The 16999-nt window shown below is 38.6% G+C and overlaps 1 protein-coding gene across 1 annotated transcript in view; it reads right to left on the reverse strand.

The window, feature by feature from the left end:
- The window catches only part of LOC140688919 (complement receptor type 1-like), a 72248-nt gene that overhangs the window by 35795 nt on the left and 19454 nt on the right, over nt 1-16999 (reverse strand). The window contains 8 exon segments of the mRNA XM_072948890.1: nt 151-236; nt 1482-1584; nt 1678-1854; nt 6727-7122; nt 9025-9110; nt 12197-12296; nt 12893-13072; nt 15083-15301. Coding sequence (XP_072804991.1) covers nt 151-236; nt 1482-1584; nt 1678-1854; nt 6727-7122; nt 9025-9110; nt 12197-12296; nt 12893-13072; nt 15083-15301 — 1347 coding nt within the window.

Consider the following 16999-nt stretch of genomic DNA (forward strand, 5'->3'; position numbering starts at 1 on the left):
TAACTAACAATGAAACGTTATGAAAATAAGCTGCTGATAGCAATAATTCAGATTAGAAGATAGAAGAACCACATCTTGGGAGGCCATGGGTCAAATTTTCAAACAGATTAAAGGGAGAGATTGGCATGAGGTGCCAGCCCCTCTACTCACGCTCACACACAGGAGCACTGCTGTTCCAAAGGCTTTCCGTTCCAATCAAGACACAGTAACTAGCAGAACTGCCTTTTAACTGGAATCTAAGGAAGAAAATGGTAGTGAAAAGGTGAGTTTCTCAGCCAAAATGCCATCCTGTTTGCCAAGATCTCAGCATTTGGAGGATCTGTAGCCAGTAGGTGACAGAGGTTTAGAGGCCACATCAATCTGGGAAAGTCACGGCCTCCACTGAAGGAGAATGTCCTTAGCACAGCATCTTGGGTACATAATACTGTAGTCCTAGGCTAAACTGAAGAAGGCTGCCATCTCCTCCATCCAGGACCCAGACTCAGAGAAATCTATCTCTCCGTGGTCATTCCCTGATAAAGGTGACAAATGTGCTCAAAGTCACTATCAAAATGCAACAGCCTTCCAGTGCTGATGCTGGAATAGCAAGTAAAACAGCTCCCAGTATGGACTGGAAGAGCAGAGATTAACTGGAAGGAGAATAAAGATTGTTCTTTTGTGTCAGCTTTTAAGAGACATTTATGCAGAAGGCTCACAACAGCATGTTGGGCTATGGAAGCGTGACTCATCCAGAGGGAAAATAAAAGGAGATTGGAAAGGACTTTGGCAGGTAGTCATCCAAAACTCTCAATGTATGTTGGATCTTGATGGCTCCTAAATTTTCTTGGGTGCTTGTATTTCATTCCCACCAAGGACTCTGTGGGACATTTTGAGATCGGGTGCTTTGTTGCTCATTTTTAGAACTTCTCAGGGAGAGGTGTGCACAGTGTAAGGAGTCTGAGGTTCACATAAACAAGTTAATGCGGTACTGAAAACATTAACATCAGCCACCATGACCTCAGTTCAGAGCCCTTGGCCCATTACTAACCAGGTGACACATGATTGGATTAAAAAACGCTTATTCATATAGTTTCATGCCTATTACAAAATACATTTTAGATGATTAATTTTTTTTCTGAAATAAGTATTAAATGATTTTAGTTATTTTAATAAGCTTATTGTCATATATAAAACTTATTCTGGAACTCTTCAAATTTCTTATTTTGCTTTCCTGCTTGGAAAATATAATTTCTTCACTTTATGTATCATCAATATATACTCATAACTAGTAGTTTTATTGGTCTTTGAACCTGCTATTTAATTTATGTCTCAGTTTTAACTTCATATATTATTGGTTCTACCTATTCATTACATTTCTTTCCTATATACACTCCCCAAATTTAGCATCCCTGAATGTTTCCCTTTTTTAAGTCACACTAAAACTTCCCTTTTTGAATAAAGCTCAATTTCAGCTCCAGGAGATCAGGCAACTTCACACTCACCCCTCATCACAAATGAAGGACACTTTTGCCCCAAGCTGGAGATTAAGTGGAACTAGCACTCAGCCATCAGGGAGCTGGTCCAACAAGGAAGCACATGATTTTACTGGAGAAAAAGAAGAACATACAGACATAACACTGGCACATGGACAATAAAAACAAAAGCTAGATTTGTCAGAGCGGCTGAGCATGTAGGCACCTGCACACGTGGGGGCTGCCGGGCTCCAGTCTCCCTGGGGCGTACAGCACAGAGAAGCAGCCCCTCTGAGATCATAGCCGGGCTCACAGCTGTAGAACACTTCCTGCCCAGCAGAAAAGTCATCCTTGTCGTTTGGGCTGTGATGACCATGCAGGATTTGAGGAGGTGGCTGACATACTGCGAAAGAAGAGTCAAGTACCTGTCAGTGATAAGGAAATATCTTTTCCTAAATTTCATCTTTTCCAAGGAGTTAGAGGCTCATGATTAAAGAGGATCAGATATAACAAAGGAAGTCCAGTGATAATCCAGTGCCCCCTTGTTTCCATGTGGAAGTTAAGAGTAGGGAAGAGGTATGGCCAACAACCTCACAGATAGTGAGGGGTAGACAGTTAGAACCCAGCTCTTCCCACGACCAGCTCTAAAACACATCCTTTAGTTTATAGGCATGGGGTCCCTTCTTCCACTGCTGACTACCCCGCACAGAGTAAAAAGTATTGGTGGGCTGCTACCCCACCCACCTACGTGCTGAAGTGGCATCCAAGTTACAGCTTTATCTTCCCAGTCATGAGAAGGTTGCCTGAGCCTAAATCTGTTAAAAAGATTTCCCCTTAACTCTTTTCTTGCACCTCTATTATCAAAGTGCAGTAACAATCCTTATTCATATCTCTGGCCTTTTGTCCTCCAGCTGCTCTGCCAGTGGTTTTAAGAGCCTGATGTGGGTGGGTGGAAAGGTTGTAAGCTCCATCCCTATCCCTAGGTGTCAGCCGCATTTACCCATCCACCCATTAGCCAGCTATTGTGGCATGAGAAGACAGGACTAGTCATCAAGAACAAATTCCACTACAGAAGCCTGTCTGTGTAAGGAGAGGGCACATTTATTAGAGAGTGTGTGACTCAAGGAGTGGCTGCCTCCACTCATAGTCCTTTGGGTGTCTGCTCGGGTACCATCAGAACTCATCTGAACTTCAACTTAAGCTGTAGTTAATTAAAGATGTACAGACTTATAAATCAATGGAACCATGTAGAAACTCTGGAAATAGACCCTTGCTCATATGGTCAATTAATACATGACAAAAGAGACAAGAATATACCATAGAGAAAACATGGTCTCTTCAATAAGTGGTGCTGGCAAAACTCGACAGCTACATGTAAAAGATTGAAATTAGAACTTTCTTTAATACCCTAAGCAAACATAAAATCTAAATGGATTAAAGACCTAAATGTAAGACTGGATACTGTAAAACTAGAGGAAAATATAGACAGATTACTCTTTGACATAAATTCCAACAATATTTTATTGATTATGTCTCCGAGAAAAATAAAATTGAAATATAAAAGCAAAAATGAACAAATGGGACCTAATCAAATTTAAAACTTTTGCACAGCAAAGAAAACCATAAGAAAGTGTAAGGACAACACACTGAATGGAAGAAAATATTTGCAAAGGATGCATTTGAAAAGAGATTAATTTCTAAGATACACAAACAGCTCATACAGCTTAATATTAAGAAAAATCCAAATTCCTCATACAAAAAAATGGGCATAAAACCTAAATCGACATTTCTCCAAAGAAGACATCCTGATGGCCAAGAGACATATGAAAAGATGCTCAACACCACTAATTATTAGAAAAATGCAAATCAAGTCTACAAGGAAGTATCATCTCACAATGGTCAGAATGCCCATCATCAAAAAGTCTTAAATAATAAATGCTGGAGAAGGTATGGAAAATAGGTAACCCTCCTATCTTATTGGTGGAAATGTAAATTGGTGGAGCCACTTTGGAGAACAGTATGGAGGTTTCTTGAAAAACTAAAGAGTTTTTAGAGTTACATTATGATCCAGTAATCCAACTCTGGGACAGTTATCCACAGAAAACTCTAACTGGAAAAGACAGATGCACCCGATGTTCACAGCAGTACTATTTACAATGGCCAAGACATGGAAGCAACCTAAATGTTCATCAACAGATGAACGGATGAATCAAGAAGATGGGGTGAAACCTAACCAAGGAGGTGAAAGAATTATACACAGAAAACTATACACCACTGATGAAGAAAATTAAAGAAGGCTTTAAAAAATGTTCAAGATATTCCATATTCCTGGATTGGAAGAATCCATATTGTTAAAATGGTCACACTGCCCAAGGCAATCGACAGATTTAATGCAATCCCTATCAAATTACCTAGGACATATTTCACAGAACTAGAACAAATCATAATAAAATTTATAAGGAACCACAAAAGACCTAGAATTGCCAAAGCATTACTGAAGAAAAAGAAAGAGGCTGGAGGAATAACCCTCCCAGACTTCAGACAATACTATAGAGCTACAGTCGTCCAGACTGCATGGTATTGGTACAAAAACAGACATATAGACCAATGGAACAGAATAGAGAGCCCAGAAATGAACCCACAAACTTTTGGTAAACCAATGTTTGACAAAGAAGGCAAGAATATACAATGGAATAAAGACAGCCTCTTCAGCAAATGGTGTTGGGAAAACTGGACAGCAGCATGTAAAGCAATGAAGCTAGAACACTCCCTTACACCATACACAAAAATAAACTCAAAATGCATCAAAGACTTAAACATAAGACAAGATACAATAAACCTCCTAGAAGAAAATATAGGCAAAACATTATCTGACATACATCTCAAAAATGTTCTCCTAGAACAGGATACCCTAGCAATAGAAATAAAAGCAAGAATAAACAAATGGGACCTAATGAAACTTACAAGCTTCTGCACAGAAAAGGAAACCATAGTGAAACAAAAGACAACCAACAGAATGGGAGAAAATTTTTGCAAATGAAACTGACAAATGCTTGATCTCCAGAATATATAAGCAGCTTATATGACTTAATAAGAAACAAACAAACAACCCAATCCAAAAATGGGCAGAAGTCCTAAACAAGCAATTCTCCAAGGAAGAAATACAAATGATCAATAGGCATATTAAAAAAATGCTCAATATCACTAATTATCAGAGAAATGCAAATCAAAACTACAATGAGGTATCACCTCATAGCAGTCAGAATGGCCATCATTCAAAAGTCCACAAATGACAAATGCTGGAGAGGCTGTGGAGAAAGGGGAACCCCCCTACACTGCTGGTGGGAATGTAGTTTGGTACAGCCACTGTGGAGAACAGTATGGAGATTCCTCAAAAGACTAGTAATAGACTTACCATATGACCCAGGAACCCCCTCCTAGGCATATGTCCAGAAGGAACCCTACTTCAAAATGACACCTGCACCCCAATGTCATAGCAGCACTATTTACAATAGCCAAAACATGGAAACAGCCTAAATGTCCATCAACAGGTGACTGGATAAAGAAGATGTGGTATATTTATACAATGGAATACTACTCAGCCATAAAAACAGACAATATAATGCCATTTGCAGCAACATGGATGCTCCTGGAGAATGTCATTCTAAGTGAAATAAGCCCGAAAGAGCAAGAAAAATACCATATGAGATCGCTCATTTGTGGAGTCTAAAAACAACAACAACAACAACAATAACAACAAAACATAAATACAAAACAGAAACACACTCATAAGCATAGAATGCAAACTTGTGGTTACCAAGGGGTTGGGGGATGGGAAGGGATAGGCTGAGATTTCAAAATGTAGACTAGATAAACAAGATTATACTGTATAGCATGGGGAAATACATACAAGATCTTATGGTAATCACTGAGAAAAAAATGTAACAATGAATTATATATATATGTTTATGTATAACTGAAAAATTGTGCTCCACACGGAAATTTGACACAACATTGTAAAATGATTATAAATCAATAAAAAGTGTTTAAAAAAGATGGAGTGTACACACACACACACACAGAGAGAAATATTACTCAGGCATAAAAAAGCATGAAATAATGCCATATGCAGCAACATAGATGGACCTAGGGATTATCATACTAAGAATGAAGTAGAAGTCAGACAAGAAAAGACAAATATCATGTGATATCACTCACATGTGTAATCCAAAAAAAAAAAGAGAGATATAATTTATTGACAAAACAGAAACAGACACACAGACACAGAAACCAAATGTATGGTTACCAAAAAGAAAGGGCGGGGCCGGTGAGGGATATATTAGGAGTTTGAGAGTAAAAGATAAACACCACTACATATAAAATAGATGAACAAAAATGATCTGAATAGCACAGACAACTATATTCAATATCTTTAATAACTTAAAAAACTTAAAATGGAAAAGAATCTGAAAAGAAATTATATGTGTATATATACATATATACACACATATGTATGTATGTATAACTGAATCACTTCGCTATACACCTGAAATTAATAAAACATTGTAAAACAACTATACTTTAATTTTTAAAAAGATGAAAGAAAAATCTGCTTGACTGAGCAACAAAGTTTCACTTTCAGATTCCTAATAATAAATGTATGAGGTGGAGCAGAACAGACAACCTCTAAGAGCCTTGTCCCTATTCTGAGGCTATGCTATCTTTCTTCATATATTACTTTCTTTCTGTGATAAATGCTGATAAAAGTGTGGCAAGAAGCAGAGCATCCCGCCTCTGGGCTGACACACTGCAGCCTGTTCCTGGGTAAGCCACTCAGTAGGACATAATTTAGATAATGTATTAAACCTCTGAAAAGCCAAACTAATTTCATTGTCACATGGATGTAAGAATCACACAATTTAAAGGCATGCGGTAAAGAGTAGACCAGATTACTACGAACTATCCAGAAAGTCCTCATCATTCTTCAGTATAACTGAGAGATATTGGAGCTGGTCTTGTGTCTAGAGAATTGGTCAGTAGGAGAGGCCCTAATGTCCCCTTCCTTGATGAATTAAACCTTGCTTCTCAAATGAAGGCACATACACACAAGTGCACACATCCGTACATGCACATACATCCCTTTAATTTCATGCTGCCTCTCCCCAAATGTACTCACACTGCTCACAAAACATCCTTCTCCCAGAACAAGCACTAATCTGATCCTCCTACAACTCCCGTCATTTAGGGGCCCCTTCAAAGCCTCAGTCAGACTCACCCCTGGAGCAGCTGGGCAGCTCCAGCACCCACTGGTCTTGGCCTTGGCAATGAACAGTGGAGGGTCCTTTCATGGTAAAGCCAGGCTGACACGTAAACCTCACCATTTCATGTAAGAATAAGCTTCTGTTCTCAGACATCATGATGCCGTTTTCAACTTCTGGATGCGTGCACTTATTAGGTATAATGCAGCGAGGGGGAGGGCCGCTCCAGATGCCAACTTGATTGTCTTCGCTGGTGCAGTATATGGACGGCTCACCCACGAGGTCAAACAGCTTCCTCTTTCTCTCTCCAAGGTTGCAACAGTAGGTCACAACCGTTCCATATGGAAAATATTCTCTGTTGGTGCTGACAAAGTCTCCGTTGGCGATGGCTGGGGGTGGCCCACAAGGAATACCTGGGAAAAGGGACAGCAAGTTAAAACCCCAATTCCTTAAACTTATATTCAATCATGACTTTTGCTAACCACTTAGAAAAATGACCCGAATGGCAATATTCAGAAGACTTCTGCTCTTCTCTTCTCTTTGCTAATATACAGACATCTGTTCACACAACTGCAGACTAGATAACCACAATATCATGACTCCTGCTCTTCTCAATGTTACTTCAATAAATGTACTCACATATTATTACTGTCCATATACTTTTCATTGCAAGTGAGAACTTTTATATATCACCGAATTCCTTTTCAAATTTAATTCTCTCCCTGTTGAAGGCATTGGTATTTATTCAGTTGGTTATTACTGAGGTACAGCATGGAATATGGATTATCAAATACATAAAGTCCAAAGCTCAAGCACAACTAACACAAAATAGATAGAGCACAAGCATACAAAATACACGTGGCAGATCAGTCACAGATTCAGAGGGAATAAAAATAACTGAACATCTGTTTTATTCTATGCTAATGAATCTGAAAATGAGAATACTAGAAATAAAGATATATTTTGACAATACAGACTTGAGAAGAGGCAGCATATTGAAGAAGCAGGAAGAAAAACATCAAAAACACTGCTAGTAACAAGATATGAAGCACAAGTCTTTTTACAGACAAATTTAATCTAATATACAAGTAACAGATAAATCCTAGGCATTTAAAATCATTCCAGAGCACTCAAATATTTCTATCTCTACGACAGATACCTTAAGTAGGTACTTATTCACTTATTTATTATAACTTTTAAAAGCAAATTTCAGAAGATGCATATTTCTTGTAGAAGATTTGTAACATACAAATGTCAATCACCTTTTAGCCCATTGCTAGAAAGAAGCACTGTTAACTACTTAATGTGTAATCTTTAATACACACGCCTGCACTTAGCTATTTCTACGATATCTGTTAGCTGAGTTTAATGCTTCAGAGTAAGAATGTACTTTCTGATTCCATTTGGTACATTTCTCTCTCTTGTCTATCCATTCGGGCATATTTTAATCTTTCTTTTTTTAATAGATCACATGCCTTGTTCCTTTTATCAGATTATTTCCAGAACATTATTTGGAACAGGCATCACATATGGATTCTTTGAGTTTTTCAGCATAATAAATAATAACGTAGGTAACACCTGTACATTAATCCTTGCCAAAACCTGTGGTGACTATTTTCTTTTAAGAATAAGCCAAATTGCAGAATTTCAGGATTAAAGGCATGTTATTCCTTAAAGTTTCTGATGCATATTCGGTACTGGCCTGTGAGAAAGTTTCTTACCACTAATCCTACTACCAGTTGGGTTGGAGAATGTTGAATTCTTCACATTAGCACCAAACCCAGTGTTACAGCCTCTTTATGTTCTTTGTGAGTTTGCAGCTGCTCCCTCCTCTAAGTGCCTCACAGTGTAGGAATCTCATAGCCCAAACAACTTGTAGGAAACTTGGCCTGTCACTGTTCAGACAGAGAAGAAGAAAGCAGGGAGGGCCCAGGACTTGAACACATGACCTGGGAGTAAGAGTTGACAGAGAAGACGCAGGGCACCTTCACCAATGTTGTGCTCCTTTACTTCAGTAAAGACAGTCACCTTCAACTGGAAGGTGTTCAACCAACAAAGGGAAATTTGGGGCTGTTCGAATTGAGTTCAAGACGACTGTTTAAACTAAATAAAATAAATGATTCCCCAGGATAAGGAAAAACCAGGAGGAACCGGAAGCTTGAAACATCGTGAACACTTTGAAGGATATGAGTGTTTTCTTCAAATACCATCAGGAGTATCCCGTTGCCAAGAGGGATGAAATGTGTTCCTTGGAATTCTAGAGGGCAGCTCTAGGATTGACCATGGAATAAATGGGGAAAGAGATTTCAACTCACTTTCACAAACTGGTCACTCCGTGTCCCACATGACAGAATCGCCTGAGATGATACATTCAGCAGATGAGTGACCAACAAGTCGATACCTGAAAGCGAAAAGGGAACGATCACTGTGCCCTACACATCCCATCAACTTGCTCAGCTCGCATGCATGGCACAGCCGAAAGGCTTCAATCTGAGAGAAGTCCAGGGACTCGCCTGAACTCCATCCATTTTATCTGGCTTTCTTACATCTGTTTTTCTATTCTCTCACTATTGAAAGGAATATTGCCTTTCTAATTGCTCATGGCTCCCACTGCTTCTTAATTTCTTGGTTTCATTTTGGATTAAATGAAGTACCAAAATAAAACAATCCCTTTACAGACCTGATTATTTTCTTCTTAACATCTGGGTTTTCCCCTCTTATTTTTGTTGCCATTTAAATTCATTTTGTATTTTCCTGATACACACACACACACACATACACACACACACACGCTGTATATTAACCCTGTTATGTCATCTTAGTTTAGGCATGTATCTTGTGAATATGTCTAGATTGTGAAGCTTCTGATTCTATTTGGAAGTTTCTGTTTTACGACAAGGAGATTAAACTATCCACCTTTACTGACCTAAATCATGTGTTTGATCTTGCTTTTGTCATCACTGCCTCCTTCATAATGTCCAGTGGTAAGGATGTCTGCCCCAAACATTTCTGACAGAACAGACAGATATAATCTCTGTTATTGCTTTCCCTTCCCCCTCATTTGCTACATGAAACAGAGAGTTGAACATCTTTTGAGTGCTCTAATAATTTGGAAGCTAAATACCTAATGTTCCTTTAAAATTTTCTCAATAAGGAAATGTTAAAAAAATATAAATAATTTTCATTTCATATGCATGTGCTATATGTATACACGATGCATGAATTTAAACCAATTTTCTCAATTTTGGTGTCAAAATAACTATAATCTGCCCCTTTCCTCTAATAGGATAGAAAATAGAAATCTAGTTTGTTTTCTTGCTTTCTCCCATTTTCTAGTTTTATGGATATGCTCTATGACTGTAGAAATTCTAATTACTTTATGATTACATAGAAATGTTTTTCCTTGTACTAATTCATTCTGTCATTATACTTAGTTTTATTACTTTGTTAAAATATTTGATCATGTTTCTTAAAATTTGGTTTTGTCTGTTTTGTTTTGGCCAATATTCTGCCTCGCTGGTACTTATCATTCTCCTTTTTTTTTAATGCTTGTGGACTGCCTGAGTTTATCTTTTTTCTATTTCTCCACAAGTATGCTTCCTGGAAAGTATACAGGTGTGGTCTGGGGACCTTGTTTATACTCAATGTACATCTGGAGACCCTTGACGTGACTACTAGGTTGGCTCATGAGGAAATCTATCTTCTGCAGTTTAGCCATGTGAAAGATCAATGTGATGTCAGCATAAATTAATTTCTTTTGTTGGCTTTTTACAAATTTATTAATTTCCTTTCTGTGTTCTTGAAGGTGTATTTTGGTGGTGTTGTTTTCTCTGAAATGCAAAAGGACATTCCCTAGTGATGGGAATGCTATGGGCTTACTGTTTCCTCTTCTGCAACTTTTGTTACATGGAATTTAAATCCTCATTCTCTTTAACACATATCTTCTTTTTCTCCCTTTCCTTTACCCTTTTCTACTGAATTCTGGGAGGATTTGATTAATTTTTCTTCTTGCATTCTCCTTGAATTTCTATATATTCAGTGTGTTTATCACAGATTTTTTTAGTTTCACAATTGTACTTTTAATTCATATGCAAACATTCTCAATTTTCTAACTAGCTTCACAGAAGCAGTGTGCAACTGAATCTGGTTAAATATGTAAACAGGAGATTGTTCTAAACGATCTACCTACTTCTTGAAAATAATTCTAATTTATAAGTGGAGATACCTTCTCATTTTTTCACATTGATCTTTTTTACAGTAATTTCCTACAACATATCATAAGCTCTATGGTTTTTTCTTTAATACCACAGAGATGTTCACCCTCACTCAGTATTACAGGATAAAAAGGACATAGTCATTAATTGACAGATTGCACTCAGAAATGCTCAGAGCAGTAACAAGGATATAGATTTACTCTAATTTTACTTTGATAGATTATAGGTACTACCATCTGTTACACCTTCTTTTGCAAATATACTGAAGGTACAGGTTTCTTTTCCGTGTTTATCATGGCAGTCCACGTTTGTCCTGTATTCTCTATCTGGCTCAGATGCTTACATTGGGTGAGAGGCTGAAACTCCACTGTGTGCTGAGCAAGACTAAGCATGGAAGGTGGGACTGCTGCCCAGGGAACCCTTTAAACCTGACATTTTCACAGGGGGCTCTGTTATGGGTAGAATAGTGCTCCCCAAAAAGGTATGTAGAAGCCTTGATGTGAAACCCCAGGAATGTGACCTTATTTGGAAATAGGGTCTTGAAGATATCATCACATTAAGATAAGGTCATTAGAGTGGGCCCATATCCAATATGATTGGCATACTTTTAAAAAGAGAGAACTTTGGACATGGACCACACAGAGAGGACAATGCCATGCAAGGACAGAGACAGGGTGAAGATGGCCATGGAAGATGAAGGCAAAAATTAGAGAGGCAGTGCCACATGCCAGGGAAGGTCTGAGACTCCCATGAGAAGCAGGAGGCAAGGAGGGAACCTGCCTCAAGGCTTTGGAGGGAGTACATCCTGTTGACACCTTGATTTCCTTCATAACTATGAGAATATAAATTTTTGAGGTTGCCCTAAGCCACCCAGTTTGTCATACATTGTTATGGCAGCCATGACAGACCCATAGTGAATCTACCTTTAAGATGTTCTTTCTCATCTGGTTGCTCCATGGCCTCCCCTTCCTTCAGTATCTGTCCTGCATCAGGGATTTCGTATGATTTGACTATGCCCTCCGTCCACCCTCCTCCTTTCTACCTGGTGAATATCTTGCTCTTCTTCTATTCACTGCCCTGGTTTCCAGCAAGGATACAGATTATCCCTCGAATCCTCCTGTAACGTTGTTCATTTCAGTCAGGAGTTAAACACCTGTATTCTAGCTTTTTAAGAGCAGATGGTAACAGCCTCGTTTTCCTTTCTGAGATGTGGCCAGAAGGTAGTATTGCTGTTCTGCAACTCTTGACCCAAGAAATGTTGCTGTCAACTCACCCTCTATTACAAGTATACGTAATTCTGGATCCAAACTGGGTGTTTGTGTCTACGTGCACCATGCCATTCATAGGATCTGCAGGAGTTTCACATGACTTTCCTTGAAAAAGAAACAGAGTTTTGGAGCCAGGAAGAATTGTCTGAACTTTTGTTAGTCCATAACACGTTAGTCCCCACCTGACTGCAGCTTCCTGAACAGTGTCTGCAATTCTTAGGGATCCGCACATTTTTCTCACCTTGAGGAACATCACCAGACTCCTCAGATCAGCCACTTCCCAAGCACCACACTAGAAATACCTCCTTTCCAGATCTATCTTATATTTGCCTCAAATCTTTTATCAAACTATTAACGTTATGTGTGAGTTTGTATCCTACCAGTATAAAGATTTTTCTCTTACCTTCTTATTCAAGCAGTTTATGTCTCCTGAAATTTTGTTTCCTGATTTGAAGTAATTCAATATTTACTTCCCCATAAAAGATGGACTTTTCCCACAAGTATTCCTTGAAACATTCTAATGACATAAATATTTCAACCAATATTTCAGGATGACCTACAAGACTAAGTCTTACACTCACCTATCTGAACACGTTTAACGAATAGACTTTTCTTATTTTGAAATTGGGTTAAAAAAAAAAAGTAAGATACTACAGATACTTTGACAAATGTGGGACTGCTCCAAGGCAGGGTTTACTCACATTTACAGACATCTTTGACACTGGACCACGAGAGGTTTGCTAGACACGTGATAGAGAATGAGTACCTCCGGTACTCAGGGCGGCATTCATACTTTAAAGAAGTCCCAATGGGAAACTTAGATTCATTGGTTGGGATTTTCAATTTGGCAAACTGAAAAGGATCTGGGGCGGTACAGCGACCTAGAGACCAAGAAATCAAGAACATTAGAGTGAACAAAAAGGTTCCCAATGCCATTCTTACTTGTCTTTTTCTTGTTAGATTTGATGTCAGATTTGGAATGGTCATTTCCTTGTGACCATCGGAGATAAAGATCCTTGAGCACGTGTCCATGAGGAAAGAAACTATCTGGAACACTCTTGCTCTCTGGGCATTTTACGCATACAATTTACTGTAAAACACAATGCCAGTTCAATTTTCCACATTTTTGTGGAGCCAGAAAGAGTGTTCCCGCCCAGGGTTCCTGTGTGGTTTCCTTGTACTTCAGTGCATCAGACTCCACTGGGGGGCTTAGGAGCATGAATGGGGACCTCAATGTGTTTATTTCTTACAATAAGGAAGCAATCACCGACTTTCTAGGTCTGATTTTCAAGCCGACCATGTCAACACAATGTAGAAAAAGGAGCATCTCTTCAAAGCAAAAACAAAGAAACACAAACTATAGTTCTTATATAAGAAAACACTGTTAGAAGCGTATGTTGAATGTGATTCTAGGTGGAGTTCCCGGCCCCTATAAATTATAGCTCTAAGCTTGAGGAGTACAGACTCGCTGTGGATTCAAGTAGAATGAAATGTAAAAAGTGCATAGGTTTGGAAAAATAGAAGTTGTTTCCTTTTTGGTTTTGACAATAACTTCTCCTTTAGTTTCTTGTGTAGCTGTCCTCCACCTCCCTTTCAAATATCTCTCCAAATAGTAAAAGTTATACTAGAGCCAATTTTGCATCCAGACAGTTCTCCATGTCAAGATTTCAAAAACAGTTTCTCATCCCTTTAATACAGTTTAATACTTTATCTCACTGAAAATGTGCTTAATTTCAACGTGTCATCACAGAAAACTCATTCATCTACTTTACCTGGTTTCCTTTTATTTTTGACGTTGAATTTTAGCTGTAATGGCTTCTAGTAAAAGGAATCCCCCTTTACGACTAAAACCTACCAGCTAAGGCTAAATCACACATGAAGATGGTCTGGCAGGTCTCCGTGTAAAATTCTAGCTGATAAAACTACAGCTGCCATCTTACGATAGGGTTCTGTTGGGGAAAAGATAATCATAGAACTTAGGAGAAGATTGCCTCTGGCTGTTGATTCAGTGAACCTGACAGGTCTCTGCATTTGTCAAGAGGCCCACAGGGACACCTATGTTGAAACCATGATGGTAGAGAAGGAAAGTGAGGGCAAAAAATACCTTCTGAGTGTCTGCACTTGGTCCCTTTTTCTCTAGAACTGCTCTTGTCTCTCAGAGTTTCCCAGGGGTCAGTCTGTTATGCCAGGACCAGGGTCACTTCTGCAACTTACTTTCTCCTTCCCAAATTTACATTCTGGTGTGCATGTCTTAGCTTTGTCGGGTGTCTTAGGAAACCTTCTGCAGACCTTAGAAATACACACTCTATTTTGTACTTTTCCTTCATGTTCACATCCTTTGATCTTTCTTTCTACCAAAGTGGGAAGACATGAATGGCTAAATTACCATGGGGCTAAGGAGCAAGTAAGCTTCACTTTATCTTAGAAGTTAACCCAAGTTGACTAAAGGAATTTTTGTAGGGGTCTACGATGCAGCCCGATGTTCACAGACAATGCACAGTGGTCTCAGGTCAAACAGGTTATTAAAAGCCATTTTCACAGATTTTGTTCTCTGCTGGCCTGTGCTTCTCTCCAAATCCTGTGAAATGATATAACGGGGTCCAGTTAAGGCTCATAGGTATTTGCTTTCAATGCTTAGGCTTTGAAAATACCTTCCTTCTAATTCTGATTAGGAAGAGAGCCAGCCACAACTGCTTCCCTCTCTTTACCTCAGACCTCTAGAAAAAAGACCATCAGAATCTTGCGTGTTCAGATATCTCAAAACATTTTGTTAGTGACTTGGCATTTAATTGGTTCAGGAGCACAAATAAACCCAATGTTATATGACAGAAATTTAGAGTCTGGTTTAGATATTCCAAAGCCATTTGGAATGCGGGGCAGTGAGCACTGACCAGGAAGTTCACAGCGAGGGGCAGGGCTGCTCCAAATCCCGTTCCCATGACCATCACTGGTGCAGCGGATGGTGCTCTCCCCAGTGAGGCTGAAGATCACCCCCGTCTCTGGGTGCAAGTCACACATGTAAGTCACTTCTGTTCCAAAAGGAAAGACTTCCAGAGCGATTCCTGTGTGTCTCCCGTTAAGGATGTCTGGAGGATTTGGACACAAAATTTCTGGAAAGAAGACAAAAGCTTTAAGTTTCACTGAAGAGTCTCACCAGAAGTACGCTACAGATATAGGGTGCTAAGGTTGGTGCTACCTAAAGACACGAAGGCTATGACATGGTCCGTTAGGCCTTTGATGAGATGGACAAAATGAAGTGAGATTTCAGTCTTTTTTTTTTTTTAATGAAAAGGTCCAAAATTTTGGCTATCCCAATCTTTCAGACCTTTAATTTTCTGCAGAATAGAAACTTGGCACCATTAATTAAGTATCAAAACTGTTAAAGAATTAAAAATAACCTATTGGAAGGTAACTAATTCATTTACTCAACGTATATTAATTGAGCACTTATTCTGTGTCAGCCTCTCATCAGGGCCCTGAGGATACACAGCAAAGGGCACTGATAAATTCTTGTCCTCCAAGGAGCTTACATTCTCTGCAAACAGCTCTACAGTGTATTCAATGTGTGCTCATCACCTTACAGACTTGAAACCTTTCCTTTATGACTTATGGAAACTGACCATCAATCTTGGTTATCATGGAAGTGCTGTCACAATGGGTGGAAACATGTATGGTTCATTGCAAATATTCTGAGTCGCTCCGACTGCCTTGTTTCTTCATACGCATATTTGTTTATGATTTATTATTTTTTTCTAACTTTCTGTCCAACATCAAATTGTTACTGTTTTCTGGGATATGCTTGTGTGTTTAAAACGATTCCTCCCTCACTTCTAACTGGGGCTTCTAACTGGGCTTGGGATTTGGAAGGAGCTACTCAAACTAGAAAGAGTCATGAATAATAAGAGGAAGAGTCCAGTCAGTAGCTGAGCTCTAACACACAGCAGTAGGACAACCATTTGTCATGATACGTCAGTGGATGTCGAGTTTCCTGAAGAGCAAGGGTCTCTAAAAGATTTGTTTTTTAAATAAAGTTTTGCTACACAACACAGCAGAGGATGACTGAGTAGTTTTCCAGCAACATGAACATTTTAGTAACATTTGATTGTTTAAGTATATTTATAGTTTCCAGTCTTTAGGATCAAGAGTTGAAGCAAAGTCCTATCTTCCATTGGGAAAATACAAATGGGTAGATTAGGAGAAATCACTAGTGGCATTGCCTACAGGAAACTCAGTATTTAATGGGGTAATTACCTGAATCTTCAGCATAATTTATTTAAATACATGTTTTCAGTGTTTAAGGAATCGTAAACTGTTCACTCTGTGTAATGACATTTCCCACTTTCCCCTCATTCCTATGTTGTGTGACCTATCATTTCCATAGCAATTATGTTGTCTGTCCTTTTTTTTTTTCTTTTTGCTTCTCGATTTCCCCACTTGACCAGAAATAACACAGGGACAAAAATTTTGCTCATCATGTTCACTGCTATAACACCAATGCCTAGAAAAACCTCAAGCACATAGTATGTGCTCAATAAATGATTAAATGAGTGAATGTTTCTTATTTGTATATTTGCCAATATAAAAAAAATGTAGAATGACTCCACTTCATGGAAAAAAGAAAAATAAAGAAATAAAGTAGGAAAAAAGAAAAAATTGTCAACACTTTACATTATTAATCTTTCCTGACCTAGAGGCAACTCCAGCAGGAGTTATGACAAAGAAGACAAAATTCAAAATGACTGAGACTGATTAGATGGTTCCCAAAACATATGATGCACAACAAAGTATATCACTACAAACTGATTCAC

The sequence above is a fragment of the Vicugna pacos genome, chromosome 24 (genome assembly GCF_048564905.1).
Source record: "Vicugna pacos chromosome 24, VicPac4, whole genome shotgun sequence".
Classification (NCBI taxonomy): Eukaryota; Metazoa; Chordata; class Mammalia; order Artiodactyla; family Camelidae; genus Vicugna; species Vicugna pacos.